Source organism: Lonchura striata, chromosome 35 (assembly GCF_050655825.1).
Source record: "Lonchura striata isolate lonStrDom1 chromosome 35, ASM5065582v1, whole genome shotgun sequence".
Lineage (NCBI taxonomy): Eukaryota > Metazoa > Chordata > Aves > Passeriformes > Estrildidae > Lonchura > Lonchura striata.
Genome location: NC_140737.1, coordinates 1882967 through 1909825, shown reverse-complemented (window position 1 = coordinate 1909825; position 26859 = coordinate 1882967). Strand labels below are relative to the sequence as shown.

At 48.7% G+C, this 26859-nt stretch overlaps 1 protein-coding gene across 1 annotated transcript; it reads left to right on the top strand.

Moving 5' to 3' along the window:
• Positions 1-23880, top strand: LOC110474542 (uncharacterized). Its single transcript, XM_077788943.2, has 2 exons — positions 1-188; positions 17087-23880. Exon 2 carries the CDS (start codon positions 17114-17116, stop codon positions 18287-18289), a length of 1176 nt encoding a protein of 391 aa, XP_077645069.1. The 5' UTR covers positions 1-188; positions 17087-17113; the 3' UTR covers positions 18290-23880.
• The last annotated feature ends 2979 nt before the right edge of the window (positions 23881-26859 follow it).

The window sequence follows — 26859 nt, the reverse complement described above, 5'->3', positions numbered from 1 at the left end:
GTCAGTCGCGGTTGCGGCGCGCTGATTGGTGGGAGCGGGGCGCGGCGCGGCCCCGGCGGCGGGCTGAGGGCGGCCGTGGCCGCGCAGCGCCGCCATTGGCCGAGCGGCTGTGCGGGCCCGGCAGCGGCGGCAGCGGCCGGAGCGCGGTGAGGCGGCGGCGGCGGAGCTCGGAGGCGGCCCCGGCGCAGGTGGGAGCCGCGCTGGGCTCTGCGGGGGCTCGGCGCTGGCTGCGGGCGGAGGGGGCGGCAGGGGGCTCCGGCGGCTCGCCGGTGCCGTGTCCGGCCCGTGCCGGCCCCGGGCTGAGGGCGCTGCGGGAGCGGCTGCCCGCGGTCTCCTTCCCGCCGGGGCCGGGCAGGAGCCGCTGCCGGAGCAGCGCTGGCTCGGCCCGGCTGCTGTGGGTAGGACAGAGGGGCTGCCCCGCGGCCGGGAGCGGGCGGGGAAATTCCCGTCGCCGGAGGTTCGTGTGCCCGGAGGAGAGCGAGGAGTCCTGTCAAAGTGACTTTATTGCCGAGCAGGGGCAGAGGCCGTGGGGCATTTGCCGTGCGCTCTCTGCCGTGCTCGTAGTCCGCAGCCTCCTTTTTATCCTCATTTTCCCGGCCGCATCTCCCTCTGCCTTTGCCCACCGGCTGAGTTCCTTGGAAGGTTCCGACTTCCCGATGCGCCTGGAGCCTGTCCTCGTTAATGTGCACCCTCCTTTTGTATAGCAGCCGATATTCATGGCTCTGTTAAGTCATTGTTCTTCTCGAAGTTCGGGAATGTAGCGGGACTTTGAGCAGCTGTCTGGATCAATTTGTAACATTTATTGGGACTGATGGTTTCTCCCCTTCTCTACAAGTGCCCGGCCCTATCTCCAGGCAGATTCACTCCTTGACTCTGTTTTGTCCTTCCCGGGTCCTCTTTGGTTTTGGGATTATTCTCGGTGCCCTCATTCCCTGTCCTTTTGTAGCCGTTTGTGGATCAGGAGGCCTGGCTGCCACCTGCATCCCCTGGCTCAGCTGCTGGATGAGCTGCAGTGCCAAGGTGTGGAGCATGGTAAAAAGATGAGAGTTGCTGCAGCACAGAAGAGTTCTGAAGCAGCATTCGTTTAACCCCTGATGTGCCAGGGCACCACAAAACCGTGTCCTATTCCCATCCTTTTCACATTTGGGGCAGAACATGAGCTGCTTTCTTATTTCCTTTCTTATCTTTTTCACCACTTTTCCTTTTTCATCTCTTTGCCAACAGCAGTTTGAGTCATTTAATTTTTGAGAAACTCCTCCTTTTTCTGCGAACAGATAATTTGATCCCATCCCCTGGTGAAATGTGTTCTTCATTTCTGTGGCCTGGTCAGCAGGAAGGTCAGGAGCTGGATTTGTCTGGTTGGTTCTTATTTCAAGGACAGCTTTTAATCTACTGATGCCATTGAAATGATAAATGGGTTCTGTGGCTCCTGATATGAGTTCCATAGGGTTCCCAGGGGCTAGTCTGCGGTATTGTAGGATTTGTCTGGTGGCCATTCGTGTTTTTCTCATTTTTGGCACTCCCTCAAGAGCCAGGGCTGCATCAATTGACTGATTTCCTCTAATGTAAACATCAAATACTTGCATTCTAACTGATTTTTCTGAACTTGTGGTAGCAAAAACCCCAATGCTCTAATCCACCCTATAAAACATAGACAGTGACAGCATATGTTGGAGTGGGCAGAGGGATGTTCCCCCCCTTATTTTAGTGAAGTTTTGTCAACATTCTCCATTTGCTGTTTCCCTTTGCAGCTTCAGCCATTTCTGTTGCAGAGTCAGAGATCCTCACCACGGGCTCTGCCTTCAGCTGTGCAAATTCCATCTGTGGGAGATGGCAGAGTTTGGGATGAGGGGGCAGAGGGAATCAGCCCAATTCCAGCCCCAGGCAAGAAACCCAAATACATTGTCCATGCTTTACCCCAGCACTGTTAATTTGCATTTCTTAAGCTCCTCTCCAGGCTGCTGGAAGGAAAATTCTTTTCCAGATCAGCCATTGGATGACTCATATGTGGCCACCCCAGAATATGCTGCTTTTATTTTTTCTTTTTAAAGCATATTTTTTAACAAACTATTAACTGTTAATGAGTTAAAGGATCACCTTTGTTATAAATGAATGCTCCAATTTATTAATTAAGGAAAATTTATTAAATGATCAAAGTATAAATTTAGAGAAAAAAAAAGAAGAGCCACAATCCAATCAAAAAGGGTCAGTGCAGAGCCTGGGTACCGGTGCTGGGTGAGACACAGGTCTGATGCTACAGCAGAGGGTCCCCTCTGTTTCACACCGACTGTCCTGCCCGAAGCAGAGTTCCTTTTCTTTCTTTCAGGACTGCACATATTCCTGTGGAGTTCTTTCTCTGCAAGGAGCTGAACAAAACCATGTCGGAGCGTGATAAACATCCAGGGAACAAAACCATGTTCGGGGAGTGATAAACATCCATGATGTGTTCCCAGAATCCAGGAATCCAGTAATCCAGTATTGAGATGTATCTCACAGATGGCTCCAGCTATCTCAGTCTTAGATATTTATCAGGTATTCATCATCCTGGTGGATCACCTTGAGGAACACCCATCTCTGGGCTGGCCACATTCATTCATTTGTAAATGAAGATCTCCTTCCTCTTGTCCAGGTGGTTTCAACACTGTGATGCAATCCCCGACACTGACTTGTGTGCTTAAAAATCTTTTTATAAGGGTATTTCTTACCAATACATACATAAAATGTATATAACAATTTTTATCTGCATTAATTATCCCATATGTACAAAACAATCCCTCTCCTTCTACATAAACATAGTAATTCCTGCTTTCTAAACTTTCTGCATAATTATGTGTAACTTTACTTCTACCCTATGCTACTATCCCATTTCCTAGTTCTTTATAAGAAGGAGAGAAATCTCTTAGTTCCCTCAAGGCTTATTATCCCACTCTTGTCTTGGAATTCCCTGGTACAATTTGTAGACATCCCCTTCTCCCTGTATCTGCTCTTTGAATCTGGCCAAAGCATCTGCTGCCCTACCGTGTAGATTTTCCTCTCCCAATTTCATTATTTTTGATACCTGATTTGTTTTTCCCATAGCACATTCTGGGTCTGTGGGCACGGCAGCCACCTGCATACCCTGCACTACTGAGTGTATCGACCTGATAAAGCATGGTATCAGGCAGGGTAGGAATATGATCCCAGCTATTGAAAACAATATAAAAAAATATTACCTTTTTCTGCCATGCTTCATCAAACAGATGATCCCACCAGGATGCTTGGAGTACGGAGTTCCATTTTTGTACTGGGACATGTGCTACCCTTTTAATTTCTGTCACAGGCCTCTGATGGTTTCTCCATAGTCATCAATCTCTATAGAGCATTATGATTCATTAAACTTTCCACAGACCCCTACTCCCTCTGCTAGTAAATAGTCCAGGGCTATTCTGTTTTGATACACGAAGGCCCTCATTTGGGAGTGTTGTTTAGACAACAGCTCAAGGGCATTTGAGGTGTGGTTAGAGACCATGTCTACCACTGCCCAAAATCTTATTAGTCGGTTTAACAGATAAATTGGGGTCCTATACCCCCAGCTTTCATCCTGGGCCCATGTTGCAGGACCATAATCCTCTATTATTCTTTCTGCTGGCCACTTCTCGCCCCAGGTCTGACCCCCACCGAAGATAGGGAATTTCTTTTTCAAATCCCTTCTTCTTCTGCTCAAAGTTTTGTATAAGGGGGCCCCTAGTGAGCTGTGTTCTGATTGAGGTAGGGTAAAGAAAATGTGTCTGATCAATTGAATAGTGCATGATCCTCTCCACCACTGAGGTAGTTTGCTGTATGCTTTCTTCCCACAAATCCAATATAAACCATTCAGGGCTTTCCACCTGACCTTTGTGTTTTCAGGTTTATTCCAGAATCCTCTCAATTCTCTAAGGTTTGGTAAGGGTTAGCTCCAGAGCCTTTGTTCCAGCAGTGTTCGATTTTTTTTTCTCTCCATTAACATTTAGTGCCTTTTTCCCAGCTCCAGTACCCTACTAGGTACCTACTAGGTACTGGAGTACTCCAGTAGGGATTTCTGGCTGCCAGATTCTGCTTTTGTTAAAGGAATTTACTGTTGGAGTGGACAGACATGAAGTGTATCCCACCATTTCAGTGTGCTCCTTTCCCTCCCTGCTAATGCCAAATGTCCCAATTATAGCATTATCCCATTTCAGGAGTTGATCTAGAGCTAAGCTCTCACCTTTTCAAGGCCACTTCTCTGCAGACTTGAGCCCTCCGCAGATCCAGCAATTGGACAGCCCCAATTCTGTTGCAGTTTCTTGCATCAGATCCACAAATAGGTTTTGATATGAGGCAGGGAAACTCCAACTGGTATATTGTTTTTTGAGCTGATCATATTGCTCGCTTAGGGTCCTCAGCCTTGCTTGCTCCATCCTTCTTTTTCTTATTTTTGCCTTCTGTCTTTTTAGTTCCTGTGATACCTGTTTAATTTTGCTCTCCTGGTCCACTCCCTCTTTGTTATTGAAAAGCAGAACATCCTGTCATATTGCAAACAAACGCGGTCATCCTAATCCTCTAAAAGGTCCAAGATAACTGGCTCATTTTTGAGGGACATCTTGGTCTCATATTTTAAGTTCTTCCCGACCCAGTATGTCTGTCCACCCATAACACACATTCCCAAGTGGTTATTGTCATAACACAGTGGGTTAGCCTGAAAGTATGCTACAAACACTGACTCCATCCTTCCCCCAGTCCATACTGTGCAGTTACATTTATCACAGATCGGGACAGATATCTGTTCAACATTTCTTTTATGTACCTTGTGCTCTGACTGCCTGTCCTTGGGGGTCGCCCTTTGTGAGTAACACCTTATTCTTTCTTTTAGCTTGCGTATCCCCTGCTGGGTGCCGTTTATGGGACAGTGCCCGCTTATCTTACCCTTGCCGCAGTTCCTTGGGGCTGGGGCTGTCGGAGCCTCCGATTCCCCGTGTGCTCTCCGGACAGTCTGTATGCAGAGCCCGCGCCTTCACCGGGGCCTCACACCTCTGTGCTGGGCCAGTTAGTGCAACGCGTGCTGGTCTTGAGGCACATTGCTGGACTCAGATTGATCAGGATCCCCACGATTATTATTCCTCTGCCTTTGCCTGTGCCCACTGGGTTGCCACCAGTGGTGAGGTAAACCATTTTCTCGGCAGCAAGAATAGTCTTCTGTGGTGTCATACCTGGACTGAGCTGCATACCTCCGTTAAAAGATGCTCCACCTTGGTAGTTTAACTGTATCTGCACTGCAGGGTACTTTATTTAACCTCCGGCACTCAACAGTAATGATTTGAGCTTTTGATCTCAATTTTCCCCTTAGCCTGTTTTGAAACAAATGAAAGCAGATCTCAGAGTCCGATTATTCCTAGGCTTGTGTCAAGCTCTAAGATATGGCTAGTTCCCCTTCTAGGCACTTATCACATAAACCCTTTGGCCAATATCCCCTTCTACTGTGCGTGACCCAAACCTCCTTACAATACTCACATTTGAAATATACAAATGGATAACATTCACAGTGAGGTTCAGTGCACTTTATCAGATCCCTGTCAGTCATTTACTTGGCCGCCACGATCCCGAGGAGGAGAGGTGACTTTGCACTCTGGCATCTCTTCCTGGTGCTCGACCTTCTTCACTCGGGATGCATGTGTCCACCCCTTTTCTGCTGTTTGTATTGCTGTACCTGTGGTTAAGAGGACGAGAAAAGGGCTTTCCCAGTGAGGTGTCAGTGGGGCTTCTCTCCACGTTTTTATGAGCACTTTGTCCCCAGGTTGTACTTTATGTGTGGAAAAACCTAAAGGGGCACCTTTAGGTTATTATTCCCTGCTTCCGCAATTCCTGCAGATTCTTACTTATGGATATGAGATATGGCTGTGTATGTCCATCTTCTATCCTCGGATGCCCCACTGGCGTACCATGTTCATATGGCATCCCATACAGCATTTCGAAAGGTGACAGTCCAGTCTTGGAGTGAGGCATGTTCCGGATATTTAGCAAGGCTAAGGGGAGGCACTTTACCCAGGACATTTTTGTTTCCTAAATCAATTTTACTAATTGAACCTTTAATGTTTGATTTATCCTTTCAACTTGTTCAGAGCTCTGAGGATGCCATGGGGTGTGGTATTCCCACTGGATCCCCAGAGCGTTGGCTTGTTGTCTAATAATTTTTGAGGTGAAGTGTGTCTCCTGGTCCGCATCTATGTATTTTACTAACCCATATCAGGGTATGATTTCTTCTAGTAGAAATTTTGATACTGTCTGAGCCATCACCTGAGAGCTCAGGAGGGCTTCTACCCTGTGGGTTAGTTTGTCCACTATTACCAATAAAAATTTATATCTCCCCACCTTAGGCAGATCAGTAAAATCTACCTGAATCCTTTTGAAAGGTCTGTATGCCACTGGGTGACTTCCCAGTGCCACCTGCCATGTTTTTGCCTGATTAATCTTTTGACAAATCATACACCCCTGCACCTCTTGTTTTGCCAGTTCATAAATCCCCTTGCACCTGAAGAATCCAGGGAATTGCTCTGCCAGGGCCTGGAATCCCCAGTGTGTTTGTTGATGTAATCTCCTCAGGATGTTTCTGCTGTAGTCTTTAGACAACAGCTCCCTCCCATCTGGCAATTTCCACTTACCTCCTTCTAGCTGGCCTCCTATCTTCTTGTACCCCTCGATTTCCTTCAGGAAGGGGTGGGGAGGATATTCCTGAAACTCCCCTTCTTCGATTCCTGGGGTACTTACCTTCATTAGAGGCACGCTTTTGGCCTCTTTGTCTGCTAAATTGTTCCCTTGGGTCCTGAACTGCATTCCTGTCTGGTGCCCTTTCACGTGGACTATGGCAATTGTCTCTGGCCCCCTTAATTTCTTCATGCACTAGCCTCTTTCCCTGAGTATTGAGTAACCCTCGTTCTTCCCAAATCTTTCCAAATATGTGTACCACCCCAAATGCATAATTTGAATCTGTAAAAATTGTTCCTTTTTTCCCTTCTAATTTCCACAGGGCCCTCAATACTGCGTACAACTCACAAGCTTGTGCTGACCATCCGGGATTCAGGGGTCCTGATTCCACTACCACCCCGGTTTTGCCATCAGGAAATATCCTGATTTCCTTTTCCCATCTATGACCCTTGCAGAACCACCCACAAACCATTTTTCACCTTCTTCTAAATCTGGCATTATTTTGATCTGCAGCTCCACCACTTCTGCGCAGTCATGGGAAGGCACTCCTGCAGCTTCCCCAGTCAGGAATCGCGCGTGATTTTGCACCGAGGTAGTTCACAATTCCAAATCCCGGGAGTGGATTAATACAGCCTCATACTGTAGGAGCCTGGCGTCAGTTGGCCACTTGTCAGCCTTTTGCTGCAGAATGCCCCGACGGTCACCTGCGACCAGGGACCTCAGATAACGGGAAGCTGGACAGGACAGAATGCACATCCAACCAATATGATTAATGCAACGTTCTCCATTTATTCGAGAGAAGATGGCAGGTTTTATACACTTCTATATAGTTTATACTTTACAAAGCACTCTCATTGGCACGCTAATATTGTTTACCTTTGTCTTAAAGTGGCCTAAACCTTACAGTATAAACCTATACTACTTTACACCCAAACAGCCCAGTGCTTCGCATCACACCTTAATACAATTTCTATCTGCGCCACAAGCTCTTAATTTCTAACTGTGTCAGAGGCTGGAAGGCCTCACAAGCCCCAAATCTGTGGCCTAGACTGAGGGGTAGCTCAATTCTCACTCCAGACATAAATCATGCCCTCTCTCTCAGCAATTCTGTAACAGTCACCTTCTTAGCCTCCTCCACCAATACTGTCACTGCTACAATTGCTTGGTAAGATCTCTGCTTACAGGATCTAAAAACTTTGATACATACCCCACCAGCTTCTTGGCCCCTGCCCAATCCTGCGTTAAAACCCCATGGGCAGTGTGATTACTGATGTCCAGGAACAGCTGAAAAGGTTTCTTTACATCAGGGAGGCTCAACTCTGGAGCTGCCGCGAGGGTTTCTTTTAATTTCTTGAAACCCTCCTTATCCTGCTCTGTCTACTTTAGCTTGTCCGTGATAAGCTTTTCATGAAGAAACTTTTCCTTCTCACTATATCCCTCGATCCATTGCCTGCAGTATCCTGGAAGCCCAGCAGCTGCCTGACCTCCTTTTTTGTTCATGGAGGGGGTAAAGTAATGATACCTGTTATCCTGTCCGGATCCAACGTTTTACCTTTTGTTAACCAATGCCCTAGGTACTAGACCTCAGGCTCTGTGAACTGTAATTTCAATTTGAGACCTTCAACCCTTTTTCCCTTAAGAAGTTTAATAGTGCTATGGTCCCACACATCCTCCTCCCTGAGTCCGGCTGCCAATAGGTCATCTACGTATTGTAGTAATTTGGTCCCTTTAACGGGCACAAACTCACTTAAGAGTTTTTCAAGGGCTTGTCCAAATAGGTTTGGTGAGTACAGAGAATAGATTTACCACCCTCAAATCTTGCACCAGCCTGTAACTACCATCTGCCTTCTGTACTGCCAAGATAGGAGTGTAATGTCTTGACATGCACAGTTCCAATGTGCCTTTCTTTATTAGATCTTCTATTTCAGCCTTCAGTCCATTCCTGCCTTTCATGGGAATGCAGTACTGTTTAATCCTGATTGGATCCTCCGGTCTCTGGATCTCAGTGTGAATTGGCTCCATGTTTAACCTCCCCGCCTCTTCCTGAGTGGAGTGTTTAACCTCCCCGCCTCTTCCCAAATCACACTTTGGGATTTATCTCATTTTTGTCCTCAGCGGTTATTTTGTATAAACTTACTGTGAGCTGGGAGTCCTGTGCTATCAGTCTTATCCCCAGAACTACCATTAGATCCGTCCCCAGCAAATTATAATCTGCTTCTTCTACCAGTACTATGTTCCCCAGACAAAACTTATTTTCTATTTCCACATTTGTTAAAACCAGTACCTTAAAGGGTTCCCCTTTAGCCCCAATGACCACCATTGAATCCTTGCTTTTAGTAAATCCAGGTGGCAGTTGCTGAACTGTAGTTCTTTTTGCACCTGAATTGACCAAAACCACCAATTCTTGTTTTTGGGGTCTAATTTTTAATTTTATCAAGGGCTCTCCAGGTGTTCTGGACCCCAAATTATAAAGCCCCTGACACCTCTAATCCTCCTGGAAGATCTGTTCATCCTTCATTCTCTTCTTACAGTCTCTTTTAAAGTGCCCTTTCTGTTTACAGTAAAAGCACTCAGGGCTGCTTACCTGTTTGTTTATGCCTTTCTTCTGAGAGGGGTTAGGTTTTCCCTGGGGCTGTTGTGTTTGTGCCAGCTTTCCGGGATTTTGTATCTGCTCCTGTTTTTGCATTCCCTTACTGCCACCACCAGGTATCCTTGCCTGTGCTTTTTATTTTTCATTATCCCTTCTCATGTAAACCTTCTGTGTCTCCCTTAACAATTCTTGGAGGCTTTTCTCTTGACAAGTTTCTATTTTTTCTAGCTTTTTCCGTATGTCCTCCCATGATTTAGCAACAAATTGTGTTTTAAACAGAATACCCCCGACAGGTGAATTAGGGTCGGTATCTGAATACATTTGGAGGCTCTTTCTCAGCCTCTCCAGCCATTTGGTGGGTATTTCATCCCTCCCCTGGCATTCCCCCAATGCTTTACTAATGTTCTGTCCCTTTGGTACCATCCCCCAAATTCCCTGTATTACCATGTTCCTTAGCCCTATCATTTTAGACTGATCCTCCTCCACCTGGGTGTTCTATGATGGCCTCTGTTCAGGCTTTCTCTCGTGCCACTCCCTCCCTGGGGATTCCTGTGTTCTCAATCATTTATTGCAGCCTGCCGTATCATGTCCCATTCTTCGGCGTTGAATAACGAGCTTAGAATGGCGCAGATGTCATCATATGAATAGATGATGTTCCCCAAAAATTCATCCAGCCTCTCTGCCACCCCGAGAGGATTATCCATTAATTTCTGCATTTCCTTGCTGAAAGCTCTTACATCTCCCATATTGATCGGCACATTTACGTACCCAATGACTCCGGGAGCAGTTGGTACTTCCCTTAGAGGGTAAAGACTGGGTCTGTCCCCTTCCTCCTCACTATCGTCATGGTTTTCTCTCCGTGTCTTGCACCGTGTTCTGCTAGCTGGAGGATAAGCAGTTTTCCCAGTGGGAGGTGTGTGCCCGGGATCGTCTGCCTGTTGTGGTGCAGGTGGGGCTGGGAGGGACCTGATGGGTCCGGCAGCACCGGAGCCGAGGGCTGTGTGTTACACGGCGGTGCCTGTGCCTGTGCAGGCTGAGGCGGGCGCCCCGCTGGTGCAGGCACAGGGGCCTGAGCCTGGGGAGGAGAATTCAGGTACAGGGGTGGAAGATTGTCCAAGGGCTCTGTCTTGGTTTGGAAAGGCAGGAGTCTGTGAAGGAAGGCAAAAGCCTCTTGTGAAATGGAAAAGGTAAACTCCCTCTCTCCGAATTACCACAATTTCAAAAAAAGCTCTTAGGTAAAGATATGGGAATGGGAAAAACAGTTCTTTATTAGGAGAAAAACTAAATAAAAATAATAACAATAAAAATGTAATTAGTACAAACAAAACTAGTGAGAGTCAGAAACCTAACACCCTGAGGAGTTAGGGTGTTGGCAGTAGTCTAGTTAAATGGTGGCTGTTTTTCCTGGAGTGGCAGATGAAATGCTGCTGGATTGGCGATCTCTAGAAGGGTGGAGTTTTCTTTGAGGGTCTGGTAGTAGTTGGGCTTGGTCTTCCTCTGGGAATCCAGCAGAGAAAAGAGCTGCTTTTCTGGGAATCTAGCTAATAGCTGTTCAGTGTCCCAAAAAGTGCAGATTTTATGCAGGTAGGGGTGCTTGGCTCATCCCTCTGGGTGGAGCATCTCACAATGGGATGATGTAACTTTACTTGTCATGCAGTGAGTCATTCCATGGTCCATGAACTGAAGATATCTCCCCAGAGGGAGACATTGTTCTTGGAAGAGATAAGAAAACTGCCCAAGCTCCAACAGATGGCATATAGAATACATGCTTATTTTACAAGCCAGGACAGTTGTTATGGAAAGTTATTCTCATGGTGTAATCTTGTCTCTGAAACTGCAGGGAAAAAAAATTTCCAACAATATCTTTAGTGTTAGAGAGTCAAGGCATTCCTTGGTTCTGGCAAAGATATGCAACAGAAATAATTTCATCCACACACAGCCTAGCTGTGCAGAGAAAATCATTCCATGACATGTGAGTTTTACTAGATTTTTCCTAAACTATATACAGTCTGAACCAATCTAAATCCATTGGTTTAATGTTCATTGCTTCCAAGTTGTGTAGTTTTTAGTATTTGGTTTTCTATTGGACCCAGATTTCTTTGCCTCTGATGTAAATTAGATTCAAACTCCTGGATTTCCTTCCCAGACTTTTGCAGACCAGGTGCCTCTAACTCTGCGGGGGCAGTATCTGGGGTAGGTGTTGGTTGCTGTTTGCTGCGGGGCACTGATGTTTTGTGGGTATCTGTTGGGGTATTCCCAGTGTGTTGAGATGTTAAACTCATCTCCATTGAGTGGTGTAACAGCCCTTAACAAAACCTTTAAAATTTCTTTCTGCAAGGCAAAGGCAAACCAAGCCTGAGTAGAGAAATAATTTTTTTTTTTTTAAATGAAACTTGCTACATTTTCCACCAACCCAGCTAATGCAGTGTGACTGTAAGTGAGTGGAATTGTCCCGGTGTCTCCCCAGCAGCTGTGGCAGTGCAGGCCCAGCGAGCACTGAAGCTGCAGCAGTGGCAGCAAGGGCTGGCCCCGGTGGCTGGAGCTGCCCAAGGAGGGTGGCCAGGCCGAGGATTTCAGCAGAGGATGTGTGGGCAGGCCCAGGGCCTTGCCCCGCTGTGGAGCCCTGGCTGCTGCTGCGCTGCCTTCAGTGCAGGCTCAGGGGGGCCTCCCATCCTCCTGCTGCAGGCGGGAAGTGCAAATCTCCGGGGCTGCAGAGACCTGGAGCCCAGGCTGAGGGGTCCCCCCGTGTTCAGCTGTGCTGGCGGCTGTTTCTGGCCTCGGGGCCCCTTGGCATGGGCCACGCCACTTGGCCACCAGTGGTGCTGCTTTGCACTCCTTAGGCAGAGCCCATGTCCTGCTTGGATGTTGGCAGCAGCAAAGTACCAAGGCAGGCTCTATGCCAGCCCAGCTTCCTGGGGGAGAGATTGCACCAGAGACAGGATTCTGGCCACAGACTGCTTTAAATGTGCATCCCTTATCTCCACCCTGCACTAGGTGGAGAATTTCCAGGGTAAGGAATTCCCGAGATGAATTCCAAAGGGAGATAATTGAGTATCTGCCCTGGTACTGGCTCTTCTTGCCCAAGCCATTTTTCCTGTAAAGTAAGTTCTACTGTCATTCTATTGCTTCCACAATCCCTTCTCCTGGAATTATTTCTTTTAGAAATAACTTAAGTGATCCAGTGGTTGCTGAAGAAGTCAGAATTGATTTTGCCCCCTTTTAGCTGACATGGTGTTACCAGAAGCTATTGAAGCCTTCCTGCTCAGGGCATTTCAGTGCCAGGCTCTTACAAGCACACACAGCTCTGTGGGTTTGTCCTGCGCTTTGTCTAATTCCCCTTCCTTCCTGTGAAAAACACCATTCACTTTTGTTAAAATTTTAGAACTTTTTTAGTAATGAAAATAGTCATAAAAATTAGGACAATAAGAGACAATAAATGTAAACAATTATGGAGTCCTGGTGCCTGGCACTCCACCAAATAGCACACCTTGCTTATAAAGGACTACCCCTTAAAAGCAATGGCCTATTGCATATTCATATATCTCATACATGATTCAAACATTCCTTTCAAACCAGGGTGTTTCTTTAGCTTCCCCCTCATGTTGTAAATCAACCTTCTTGGTTCCTCGAAGTCTGAGCTTTTCCAGAAAGGAGGCAATGATTCTTCTCTGGGGTTCTAGGTGTCTGTTGCTGTGATCTCTATCCAGAGACAATAATGCAAAGAATTTCTTGATTATCTTTTCCATTCTTTGAGCTAGTTACAAAAAGTATCTTATGTCACATAGTTTCTATTTTAATCTCATGCTATAGGCTAAAAACTGTATGTAGCACACTACTTAAAAGAGATTAATACAGCACAACTTAAAAGAGATTACTAGAGCATAACTTTCCAACATAACACATATAGTATTCATTTTAATATTTGCAATGAGCCAATCATATAATATGCATTTTTCATTCTTCCCTCCCTTGGAATAGGGTGTTGCTTCTAGACAACACTTGTGCCACTCTATATCTAATTTTCCCCATTTCCCTGAGGCTACTCACACTTCTGGGTTCACTTCATCATAGGCCTTGCCAGACATATGACACAAAGGTACAACAGAACTAGCCTCTGTATCACCTTTTATAATATAAATTTGCATTCCCAGTTTAGTGATCAAATCCCCTCCCTGTAAACTATAGTCACAATTAGGAGCAAATAAAAATTCTTGCATCTCAAACCCTTTCCCATATCTGCTAAGAGTGGTTGAATAAAGCCACTCCTCTTTCCTACTTCTCCCCTGAATACTCAAAGACATTTTTAGCAGTTGTCCAGCTTAGGTGTAAGATCCAGCGTGGATGGAGAAGCCCCTGTGTCCATCAGGAGAGGCCTCTCAATGCAGACCCAGCCTGAATGTTCTCCAGGGCTCCAGTGTGGTGGGTTCCCTTGTGGGATGGAGCTCTGACAGCCCTGACAATCCATGTCCACCCAGGGACGCGACTTGTCATTATATGTGGTATTGATGATTCCAAGATTGTAGAAAGTTTCTGTCTTTCTGCCCCAGTGCCAAAGAAGAAGTCATAATTGGTCTGTGCTGGTTTCAAGGTTGTTTATTCTGTTTATATCTAACATGTTTTGCTGCCCTGCCGCAGCTCTGTCCTGCAGGGCAGCGTGTGGGACTCTTCCCCCCAGTGGGATGTTACAAACATTATATACCAGAAACTATGTGTGCTATATTTACAATAATGTGACAATATCTATCATCTACGTTGAACAGTGTGTTCCCAGCCTAAACCAATAGAAAAATGCCAACAATACAGTGAAATGTGGAGGTCATGAAGGAGAAAAAGGACAAGACACACCCAATTTCCTCCATCTTGTCCCCTTTGAACCCCTAATCTAGAATCCTAAAATTTTACTTTTGCAACTGGGCCACAGTTAATTATTACTTATATCAAACACTCTGTGCTTGTAATTCATACTATAAGATTGAAAACTCTTTTCCATGGACAGAGATCAGGGACAGTGTCTCTCAGGGCTCTGTACAGAGGGGTTCCTGACCCCCTGCCAGGGTCCCAGGCCTTCAGGGCAGTGAGAGGGAAGCCCTGGATTCCCACAGACTTGCTCCTGCTGAGGGTGCTGCTGTCTGTGCTTGCAGTGTCCTTGTGGGCTGCAGCTGGAGCCCTGACTCCTTCCCAGGGGCTGTTTGGGTGGGCTCTGCCCTGGCCAGGAGGGCAATGCCTCTGCCAGGTGCTTGTGGCCGACCCCGTCATGCCCTGGGTGCTGGGGCCCCCTTGGGCCCTGGGGTTGATCCCTCAGGGCCTGTGGGAACTCTGCCGTGGCCTTTGCCTTCAGCTTGGCCTTTTGCTCATCCCTTCTTGCCTTCAGCTGCTGTGCCTTTGTGCCCAAGTGCTGCAGGGCCTTCTTGTGCCACTCCTGCAGCCCCGGTCACTGCCTGTGGGTGCTCATCCTCTGAGAGCTGCTGAGCTTTCTGCAAAACCTTTCCTTTCTGCAGGGACCCAAAGCAAATCCTGAACAGCAAATCCTGATCCTTCCATGTGCACTCTGCATTTCCCAGCTGTTCCTTTGTTTTCCCCGTTGTGCTCAGGGTCCCTGCCCAGCCCGTGTGGCAGAGCCGGTGCCTGTCCTGCCGCAGTGTCCAAAGGCGGCCCCCCCGGCGGGCAGGGCCGGCAGCTCCCCGGGGCCGGGCAGCGGCCGGGGCGTCCCGCAGCCTCCTGGGGGCCGGGGGCCACTGCCGGCCCTGCCCGGGGCTGGTGGGGTCAGGCAGCGCCCGGCGCTGAGCCCCGGCTGCCCCACAGCCCCGGCCCGGCCCCGCAGCTCCCCACAGGCCCCAGCCCGTGCTCCCGGTGCCGCACCTCTGCGCCCGGTGCTGCCGCTGCCACCGCAGAGAAACCCCTGGCATCCTGACCTCCTTCTTCTCCTCTCCTGGAAACCAGGCATAGAAAGGGCCTGGATCAGCTGGTAAATTTAGAGGATAAGACCCTGCTGAAAAACATCCCAGTCTTCAGTATTTTTCTCTTCCTCCTCTTTCCCATTGTTATTTTCCCTACCACATAGATTCCTCCTCCTGCTTCTTGCTTTAACCATATTCCTGCACACTCCCCTTCACCCAGTCCCTTCCCAGCTCACCAACACCATCCATCCCCTGTGGTCCAAATCCCTTCTCTACTTCCCTTATTGCCTCCCTGGGTGCCCATATCCTTAATTACCTCTGGGGGAATGTGCAAACTACCTCAACATTCTCCCACGGGACCCTTCAGAGACATTTTGGGATCATCATCCCTTTGGCCAGACCCCCTCCCTGGCTTTCCCTTTTCTCCCCTCCATGGGTGCCCTGCCATGTTCACTCCCTGAGGATCCCAGGGCACTCACTGATGAGATTTTCAGTGCTCTCTCCCTGCTGACTCTTCACAGACCCACTGATGTGTCACTCGTCTGTCTCCTGGTCACTCCCGGGTCCCCAATCAATCCCCGGTGCTGCCGCCAGCCAAGGGAGCCGATCACCCAAAGTGGGTGAGGCACCTTCAGCTTCACTCCCTGCCCACCGCCCTGGATGGTGGAAGGAATTCTGGATAAGCCCCAGGGTGTGGGGAAAAATTGACATTACCAGAGGTTTCTGTCCACAATGCAGACAGAGGAGTCCTGTAAAAGTAATTTCATTCCTAATAAAAGGGAGAAGCCATGGAACATTCCCCATGGGATCTCTCCAAGTGTTAGAGGACACAGCCTCCTTTTCATCCTAATTTTCCCAGCTGCATCTTCCTTTCCCTTTCTGCATTGGCTGAAGTACTTGAGAGCTACAGACTTCCCAATCCAGCTACTACATACCCACATAAATATGCACCCCACTATTGTATAGCAGATGATATTCATGGCTCTGTTAAAGCTTTGTTGTTCTTCTCCAAGTTAATGAATTTAGCAAGACCTTGGCTCAGCAGCAGTCTGTGTCATCAAATAACATTTTCTGAAACCAATGGATTCTCGTGTCACACCCGTATGTACAATTCTCTGGCCCTATCTCCGAGCAGATTCAGAGCATCTGTTTGTAAAGACACTTTCCTCTTATTCCTTTCATGGGGTCCCCCGTTTGTGGGACATCCCCCCTGGAGCAGGGTGTCCCCTCTGTGCTGCAGCCCCAGGGCTCGGGCAGAGCTCAGCCAATTAGAGCACACACTCCATCCCTGCCCCTGCGCTGGGATGCTGTGGGTCTGGGGGGAAGAGGGAGCCGGCAGTGGGTGCTGGGCCTGGGGGCAGGAGGAGAAGGGAAGGAGAAGCAGGCTTGAGGAACAGAATGGTCAAACGATGCAGGTGGCAGGTGAGGGTGGGATTGTGCAGGAGAAGGAGGAATAGCAGGAGGAAGAGAAGGGTGAGGAAGAATAGGGACACAGGAGGATGAGGAGAAGAAACAGGGATCACCACAAGGTTCCATCTCTCCTTGTATCTACAGCCTCCCCCCAGCCCCAGTAGTATTGCCACCCCACATGTAGCAGGTGACTGTCGAGGGGTTCCAAGATTTTTACAGGGGTGAATCATGGCAATTCTCAGCTTTATTGGGTTAAATGTTGGTGCTTTTTTATTTTTTTAGGGACTGAATCTTTATACTTTGGAGAGAGTTTTTGCTGAATCTTCATGTTTGGGGAGGTTTTGGTCTGTGTCTTGAAGTTTGGAGGATTTTTATGCTGAACCTTGGTGTTTTGGAGGTTCTTAGAGACACATGATGCCCAATGACTTTGTGAGATGAAGTGGGGACAGGAGGAACTCCCAGTCCAAGGTGCTCTGTTTTTTTTTTCCCCCAGACCAGGATTTTTCATTCCCGGGGAGGAATGAAAATGGAGGAAATGGAGGAGGAGGAAAAGCCCTGGAGATCTCGCACGAGGAGTAGCAGCAAACCCAGCCCAGGGAGCTGCAGGGAGGAAAGAGCCCCCCTGAGCCAGGAAGGCGGGCGGAGATCCAGCCGGAGCTCGGAGCTGGTGGAGAAGGCTCATGGCAGGGAGAAGCCCCACAAGTGCTTGGAATGTGGGAAGGGTTTCAGCCGGAGCTTGGATCTGATCCAGCACCAGGTGATCCACACTGGGGAACGACCCTACGAGTGTGAGAAATGTGGGAAGCGTTTCCGCTGGAGCTCCAGCCTTCGACTTCACCAGAGGTTCCACACCGGGGAGAGGCCCTTTGAGTGTGGGGAGTGTGGGAGGAGCTTCAGCCAGAACTCCATCCTGATCCAACATCAGAGGATCCACACTGGGGAAAAGCCCTTTGAGTGTGGGGAATGTGGGAAGAGCTTCAGCCAGAGAGGCCACCTGATGCAGCACCAGGTAATCCACACTGGGAAAAAGCCCTTTGAGTGTGGGAAATGTGGGATGAGCTTCAGCCAGAAGGGCTACATGATGCAACACCAGAGGATCCACACTGGGGAAAAGCCCTATGAGTGTGGGGAATGTGGGAAGTGCTTCAGGCAGAGCTCTGGCCTGAGGAGACATGAGAGGATCCACACTGGAGAAAAGCCCTATGAGTGTGGGGTGTGTGGGATGAGCTTCAGCCTGAACTCCCAGCTTACGGAACACAAAAAGATCCATACTGGGGAAAAGCCCTACAAGTGTGGGGAATGTGGGAAGAGTTTCAGAGAAAGCTCAGCCCTGATTCGGCACAGGGTGATCCACACTGGGGAACGGCCCTACACCTGCTTGGAATGTGGGAAGAGCTATGGGTGGCACTCTGACCTGAGAAAACACCAGCGCATCCACAGCGGGGAGAAGCCCTACGAGTGTCCTGAGTGTGGGAAGAGGTTTCAGATCAGCTCCAGTCTCCTCGTACATCAGCGGATTCACACAGAGGAGAGGCCCTACCGCTGCCCCGACTGTGGGAAGGGCTTCAAGCTAAGCTCCCACCTCACCGTCCACCGGCGCATCCACACCGGGGAGAGGCCATACAAATGTGGGGAGTGTGGGCAGAGCTTCTCCACGAGCTCCACCTTGACCAAACACCAAAGGAGGCGCCACTAAGGGGGGAAGCCCTGTGAGTGCCCTGAGTGAGGGAAGAGCTTCATGTGCTGCTCCAGCTCCATTCCCTATGGGAGGATCCACATTGGGTGATCCTCAGTGACCCTGGGCAGATCCCTGGTGATCTATGGGCATGGTCATCTGTGTTGGGAAGACACTTGGCTGGGAGGCTCCACATCTTCCTCGTTCCCTGTGGGCACCTAGATAAACCCAGTGGCAGGAACATCCATCGGGATGCAGACCAACAATGGGAATTCCTTGGGGAGAGCAGATTTGTCGACTTTCAACCTCATACAATCTTTTGCATTCAATCCTATCTTCTGGTGGCATCAAGGAATACTGAATGGTCTTGGAGGTATGTCCTAGGTTGACTATATGATGCTTGTATCTCCAATTTTCTGTTCTGTTTATGGTGAATTATAATTTTGGCACCTTTAAGACTTGTTCCAAGAGCAAAGGAGGGAGAGAAGTGCAGAGTTTGTTTTCAAAAACTGCACTCACTCCTCCACATTCCTGCTCCTGGGCTGGGTTTCCTGCAGATGGACAGACAGCAGGACAGAGCTCTCCTTTGCTGTTAATTAGTTTTAGCTAGCTGTGGCAGAGAAGTTCCCTGGACTGTGGCTGTTTTTCCCTTTTCTTTGGACCTGTTTAAACCTGCTCTGGCCTGAACACCCAGAAGAGCACCAGCAGCTCACACCTGTGGCCCAGCAGGCCAGGCCTGGACTGTGGCATTTCCAGCACCAGAGGGACTGATAAGACACTGAGTGAGCTGAGCTACAACCCACGGAGGGACTTTTCTGAGTTTGTCTCTTTTAGAGCAGCAAGAGGTTTTATTGTTTAATATTGTTTAGGTTTTATTCTTTAAAAAACAGTTTTTCGACTTTTCTCCAAGGAGATATTTTTCCCAAACCGGTTGCGGGAGGAACCAATTGAATCTGCTTTCCAGAGGAATCCTTTTGGAGGTTCTCTCCCAAATTTGCTCTGATCCAGGACAAGGTCTTTTCCAACTTCAGGGATTCCATGATTTTGATTTCTTATTGCCCAAGGGTGTCTTCTGCAGCCAGATGGTGGAAAAACTGGGGAAAAGACCAAGATTTTGGAGACAGAGGGGTAGAAACTCCACCAAAAAAGGTTCTTCCCTCCACCCAAGCACGTGGATCCTCAGCCAGCATGGACATGGAAGTCTTTTTATTTTGGCCTTGATTTTCATTTCTCTTTATCCCTTTAAAATATCCAATATTGAAGTAAAAATAGACATTGAACTAAGAAGTGGATGTGGTCATGGTAGGACACAGACATGCTGGGACACGTGTAAGAATGTGCCCCCTGTTGACAGAGTAAACAAGTTACCTTTTGTTCCCTTAAAAAGGACAAAAGGCCAGATGTTTCCTCAATTTGGTTAAAAGACACCTCATAGGACCTCTGGGACTTCACCTCAAACTTAAGGGTAGCTAATTGGACAGGAGCCAAAAAGTCCCACCTAAGCAATTCCCTAGAAAAGAACAAAAGAAGTTAATTGCTTTTGTGAAGTGTTTTAGCAAGAGCAAGAACCTCTTCCCCTGACTTGGTTTGTTTTTCTGTTTTTTTTTTTTTTTTGCTTTCATTAAAACTTTTTATTTCCAACACTGTCACATGAGCCATCCTGTTTGTTTTATGCCACCTGAGGTAGCTGAGCTATCAAGGGTATAATGCTTATTTCTGAGAGCTTATAAGACCAGGCTCAAAAAGAGAAAAAGCATTAGACATGGAGAGTGACATGGGCACGCATGGACATGGAGGGGGACAGGGCTATCCCTAGGGACATGGGGAGACACAGGCATGGATGGAGACATGGGGGGCAGTGACAGGGATGGAAACATGGCGGGGAGACAGCCATGGGTGAGGACATGGTGGGACATGGGCAGTGACAAGTGGGGACACAGCCATGGCCAGTGCCATGGGAGGAACTTGCAGGGGATGAGGGGGATGCTGGGTTTGAGGGAGTTGAGGGTTCCTGGGCAGGACTTGGATCCTGCTGAGGCCTTTGGGGAGCCCAGGCCGAGCGGCTCTGGCTGCGCTGGGAGACCCTGGCGGAGGTTCTGGGGCAGTTGCTCAAGGACCCCTGACCTGGAGCCCCAGCTGGGCACTGGGCCCCTGGAAGGGGATGAACGTCCTTGTCCCTAGGAGGGAAACCCCAACACCCCCAGGGTGTCGGGGACAGCTGAGGGGCTACAACAGGGAGGGGAAAGCCCGACAGAGCTGTCCCCCTCCTAAGCTACATCCCAAAAGTCCCAAAACTCAGGGATTCCTCCCAGGAAAAAGCTTCCAGGAGCTGCCTGAATTGAGGGAAAGGGGGGGATGTGATCCTCAAACTGAACAGGAGGGGCCTGGATCCCCAAATCCAAGCCCAGGGGTGAGAGGTAGAGCTGGAGGCACAATGGGGAAGGAGTGGGAGAGCAGGGGAAAAGAGGATTCTGAACCAGAGAGGAATGGGACCCTCGGATTGAGTTGGGAGGGGTCTTTGGGTTGGGGAAACAATGGGAGTGGGGAGGGAAGGGTGGGGATGGGATCAAAAATGGGTGGTTCCATGGGGATCCCTTAGTGTCCCCATCACTTGATCCCTGGAGTGATTTCCGTGAGGCTCTGGGAGGGGGGAATGGATCTGCACTGGGTGGGTCCCCAAGCCCCCTGCCCATACCTGGGGGGCTCATGGGAGGTTCCCTCTACCCAAACGCTGGTGCTGCAGCCATGGGGGAGAGGTGGGTAGGAAAGGGGGATCTGGGGTGGTCAGGGAGGCGGAGCAATAGGAAGAGGAGAGAGAGATGAGGAGGAGGTTAGGGAAAAAAAAGGAGCAGGAACAGGAACAGGAGGAGGAAGAGGAGGAACCACAGCAGATCCACACGATTTGCCTACCCATCTGCTGAGTCTGCAGCTCCCCTGGTCATGGCAGCATTGACTGCCTCAGATCCTGCAGGTAAGTGGGGAGGGGGAGCTTGCCCCAAATCCACTGGGAGGGTCCTGGGAGGTTTCTTTTGCAGGGAAAGGGATATTTGGATCTTGCATTGCCCCAGAGGTGAGACGCAGATGCCCCTTTGGAGACTTGTGAAGGGTTCCTGTAGCGATCTCTGTACTGGCTGGGGCAGTGGTAACAGTTTGGGGGGGGGACATTGGTTTTGGGGTTCCAATTGGCATCGGAGTGGGGAGAGCAGCAATGGCCAATCCTGGAGCTGGGGGATCCCAGCAGCCTGGAGGAGTGGGGGACTCTGGAGATGAGCAGAGTCTGGGCCCATCCAACTGTGAACAGGGTGGTGACTTCTCGAGCTGGACTTGGGCAGCAGGACCAAGGTGCTCACCCCTTGTTTCTCCCCCAAGCCAGGATCTGTCCATCCCAACCTTTATGCAGGTGGAGCTGGTGGAGGCTGTGAGGAAGATAGCATGGAACACTGAGGCAGGTGAGGAGGAAGTCACTGCCCCTTTCCCCCTCTCCTCTGCTCCATCTATCAGCCCAACATTGCTTCTGGCTGCAGGACAACACTGCTGCCAACGCTGTCCTGCCAGGGACGAATTGGTGGGATCTCCTTCCCCTTCCCTCTGGCATGGAGGCAAATCCCATCCTCTCCTTGTTCACCCTCCTTCCTCTTCTCATTCTATCCTCCTTCTTTCTACATTCTTTCCTCTTCTTTTCTTTCCTTACCCCAGGCACTGAGCTGCAGACAGAGACCTGGGAGGACAAATCACTGCTGCAGAACCTCTGTTTTGAGCAGCTCCACAGCATGGGAACCCAATAGGGAGGAAAAGCCCTGGGCATCCCACACAAGGAGGGGCTGCAAAGCCAGCCCTGGGAGTTGTGAGGGGGTAGGAGCCCCTCTGTGCCTAGAAGTCAGCCAAAGATCCATTTGGCACTCAGAGATGATGGAGACGACTCATGGCGGGCAGAAGCCCCACAACTGCTTGGAATGTGGGAAGGGCTTCAGCTGGAGCTCCAGAGATCAGACCTGATGTGGCACCAGGTGATCCAGATGGGGAATCAATTTGCCCTACAAGTGTGGGGAGTGTGGGAAAGGCTTTGGGCAGATCTCCAAGTTCATCAATCACCACAAGATTCACACCAGGGAGAGGCCCTATGTGTGTCCCAAGTGTAGGAAGTGGTTTCCACTCCTATCTCATCGTAATGAGCCAAGGGGTCAGCTGGAAATGTATTTAGGATAATTGAAAACTGTGGATGAGTCGAGGGGACAGCTGGGAATATAACTGAGATAGTAGAAGATTACATATTTTAGTTAGGATTCTAAAATTAGTTAAGAAGTCAAGTTAGCTAGCAAAAATCACATGCCTTAGTTAAAGAGTAGCAAATATATTAGAAAAGTAAAGCTAGGAGTGACAGGGATAGATGTAGGAATTGTGAAGGAGCAGTTGTCAAACCAAGACAAGCAGAGACCATAGAAATATCTTGCCTTAAGAATAAAGCAGTTAGGAGAGGCTACCGTGACCAGCAGATCAAAAAGTCCTGCAAACTGGCCATGGGTGTAGAGTTTACCTTGAGGAAGACAGCTTTCTTCCTCCCTTACACCCACTCCCTTATTTCAAAATCCCAAAGACCCAGTTAAGGAAACACGATTGCACAGCCGTAATGGATACTCAGCTGATTATAATACGAAGGCTTGTTCTCTCTGCTCCCCCATTTCTATTGTGCCAAGAGACGCTTGAGGGAGCCATGAGCCCATTCAGTGACAGATTGGCCTTTTGAGGAATGAGGAATACCTGTTTTGTGCATAATTCCCCATAAGGCAAAAAAGGTAGCAACTCAGCAGGAAGTATAAGCTGGGCCATTGTCTTTACTTCAGGTGGTATACCAAGAGTTACAAAAGCAGCAGTGAAGTTCTAGAGACATCTTTAGCCATTTTCCGTGAATGGGCTGATGCAATGTCTTGGTTTGAAAAGACAGGAGTCTGTGAAGGAAGGTAAGACCCTCCTATGAAATGGAAAAGGTAAACCCCCTCCCTCTGAATTACCACAATTTCAAAATTAAAAGGCTCTCAGGCAAAGATGTGGGAATGGGAATAACAGTTCTTTACTAGGAAAAAACTAAATTAAAAAAAAAAATGCAGTTAGTACAAACAAAACTAGTGATAGAGTCAAAAACCTGACACCCTGAGGAGTCAGGGTGTAGGTAATGGTCCAGTTAAATGGTGGCTGCTCCTCCTGGAGTGGCAGATGAAATGCTGCTGGAGTGGTGATCCTGTAGAAGGGTGTAGTTTTCTCGGAAGGTCTGGTGATAGAGTAGATGGGCCCAGTCTTCCTCTGGGAATCCAGCGGGGAAGAACTGCTTCTCTGGGAATCCAGCAGAGAAGAAGCTACTCCTCTGGGAATTCAGGCTGTCCTGATGTCCCAAAAAGTGCTAATATTATGCAGGTAGGGGTGCTTGGCTCCTCCCTCTGGATGGAGCATCTCACAATGGGATGATGTAGTGCAGACATTTAATGGTCCATTAACAGAAGATACCTCTCCGAAGGGAGACATTGTTCTTGGAAGTGATAAGGAAACTGCCCACCTTAACAGAAGATACCTGCCCCACCTCCAACAGATGGCAAATAAAACACATGCTTATCTTACAAGCCCGGACATCATCCACCCGTTACTCTATTTCCATCTGCATCACAATGAAATCTTACACCCAGTTCTCACTTAAGACCAGGTTTCCCTGTGGTACGCAATGAGTTTCCCCATCTTTCTGTATTACCCACCAAAACAAAAACAATCCTTGAGCAAAAACAATCCCACGGATGGGTTTGTCTTTGCCTGGGGTGGGATTAATCAAAACAGTTTTTCCTAAAATACCTTTCATATGTACCACAGGGACTTTATCTCCATCTACTGTGTGCAAGGGTTCTGACTGGGCGGGACCAGCTCGATTGATGGACCCTCGGGTGTTGACCATCCAGGTTGCTTTTGCCAGGTTCATTTCCCAGTTTCTAAATGTTCCCCCACCAAGTGCCTTCAGGGTAGTCTTAAGGAGTCTGTTGCACTGTTCAACTTTGCTGGTAGCTGGAGCATGATAGGGAATATGATATATCCATTCGATACCATGTGCTCTGGCCCAGGTGTTGATAAGGCCATTCTTGAAATGGGTGCCGTTGTCAGACTCAATTCTCTCAGGCGTGCCATGTCTCCACAGGACTTGCTTTTCTAGGCCTAAGATGGTGTTCCGGGCAGTGGCATGAGGCACGGGGTAGGTCTCCAGCAATCGAGTGGTGGCTTCCACCATGGTCAGCACGTAGCGCTTGCCTTGGTGTGTCTGGGGCAGTGTGATGTGGTCAATCTGCCAGGCCTCCCCATACTTGTACTTGGACCCCCGCCCACCATACCACAGGGGCTTCACCAGCTTGGCCTGTTTGATGGCAGCACAGGTCTCAGAGTCATGGATGACCTGAGAAATACTGTTTATGGTTAGATCCACCCCTCATTCTTGTGCCCACTTGTAGGTGGCATCTCTACCCTGATGACCAGAGGCATCATACTAGAGGTTCCTTCAAGGGGATCTGACAGATCGTACCCAAAAGCTTGGTCATGGGAGGTTGAGGCTACCTTCACTTTGGTGGAACTCCCCCAGTTAGAGTTTCCCTCCTTGAGTTGACACACCCGTGCTGCCAGAACAAAAGTGGGTTTCCCATCCCACCTCCCTATGTCTTCTCCATGGTCACAGGAAGAACCACAGATTAGCCCTTAGGGTGGACCTTCTCTGTCTAGCTGGGTAATGTTGGGCTCTGACTTTGGGGCTTATGACTCGCACAGGTGCTGCATTAACCTTCCTCATATCCTCCTTCATCTCCTCTTTGAACTTCTTAATCACAGCTGAGATATGAGCCTGCATTGGGCCATTGATCATACTCTCATAATTCCTAAGTTTGTTGGCAACAGAGACCACTGTCTCTCGGTGAGTGTCAGCATTGATTGTTGCAATGAAAGTGGTGTATTGAGATGGCCCAAGATTTGCTAGACTCCACAGCATTTGCCCTGTGCACCTGACCTTGTCGGGGTCATTATTATGCTGTCCATCCCTCCCAAAGAGTACCTCCAATACTGCCACTTCCCTCAGCTGTTGGATCCCTTCCTCAAGGGTCTTCCCACGCATTCTATGATGGTGCTCCTGCATTCTCTCCCTGTGGACAAACCTCTCCCTGACACTCATTAAAAGCCACTCCCAGAGGAAAAGTGACTCTGGCTCCCGTACAAAAATCTGATTCACACCTGAGTCCTGGGTCAAGGGTCCCAAGTTCCTTGCCTCACCACCGTCCAGCTGCACACCTGTACCCATAAGGTCCTAGACCTGGAGTAACCAGGTAGTATAAGCCTCACGACATCGCCCTACAATGTCTTTGTGCAGATTACTGAGACTTTCGTACGTCAGGGACTTGGTGATGATCGCAACCTCTGGCTCCCCTGTGGGTTGTGAGGTTCCTCCATTCCTACCCCTATCTGGGCGCTCTGCTTTCATCTTAGACCTCCTTGTTTCTACCAAGACAACTTCTGCTGGCTGTGACTGCCTTTGTGGTTCTGCTGGCACCTGGGCAGTTGTAAAATCTGTGGGTTCCACAGCTGTACTATTAGACTGTCCCTCCTCAAGGCAAGGAGCAGGTTTCTCACCAGCTGGGGAAATGCACTCCTTCAGCATCTCTCGTATTGAAATAAGAGATCTTCCAGAGATCACTTGAGCTAACAAAATGAATGTATCAAAAATGAATGTATCAAAAATGAATGTATCAAAATGAATGTATCATGTTTGTAGAATCATGTGTTGAATTTTAAGAAACCTCTGCCATGGCGCAAAAGGCATAGGAAAGAGAGAGGAAAAAAAAAAAAAATCTTTAAAGCTTCTTGCATAAAGACAAATATCAGAGAAGATCAGGAATGCAAAGAACTCAGATAAGGAGGCCCCTCTGTCAAGGATGATGGACTTATCCAGATAACAGAGCAGAAGACCAAAAGCGCATGCGCAGAGGAGAAGAGTTCAAAAGTTTAATGCAGAAGAAGACTATGGTTTCAGCCTCAAAAGGCCATCAGAGACCCCCGTAAAGACCACCACAAAAAACCACGCATGCCCAGAATGGCATGGACCTATTTAGCATGAGAGGCGAAGACAGGTGCGGCCAGGGGTTGAATATGCATAGAAAAGTTGTGTAATGTATTGCATATGAAACACCTTTGTGAATAAAATTGTGGGACAAATTCCAGCTCGGAGCACAAGATTTTGGAGAGCTATCTTACTTGTGCCGGGCGCTGTCATACATACCTACTTCATAACTACATTGAGTTGTGGAGTCTATTTATTTATTCCGCATATCGCTTCAATATCTCCTTAACCAGAACCCTCACCCAATCTGTGTGGCTCATTTCTGAGGTGGGCTGTGGGGCAGGGTCAGGCTCCGGGGCAGCAGCATCTCCAGTCTCTGGTGTAGGTGTCAGGGTGGTTATCCAGGTTAGTCTTCCCTTATCTCTGAGTGCTAAATATAACAGGCTTGACAGGCATATCAGCAACACTACCAATTGTGTGATATCATTAGCACTTAGAGTGGATCTTAACCCTTTGAAAACTG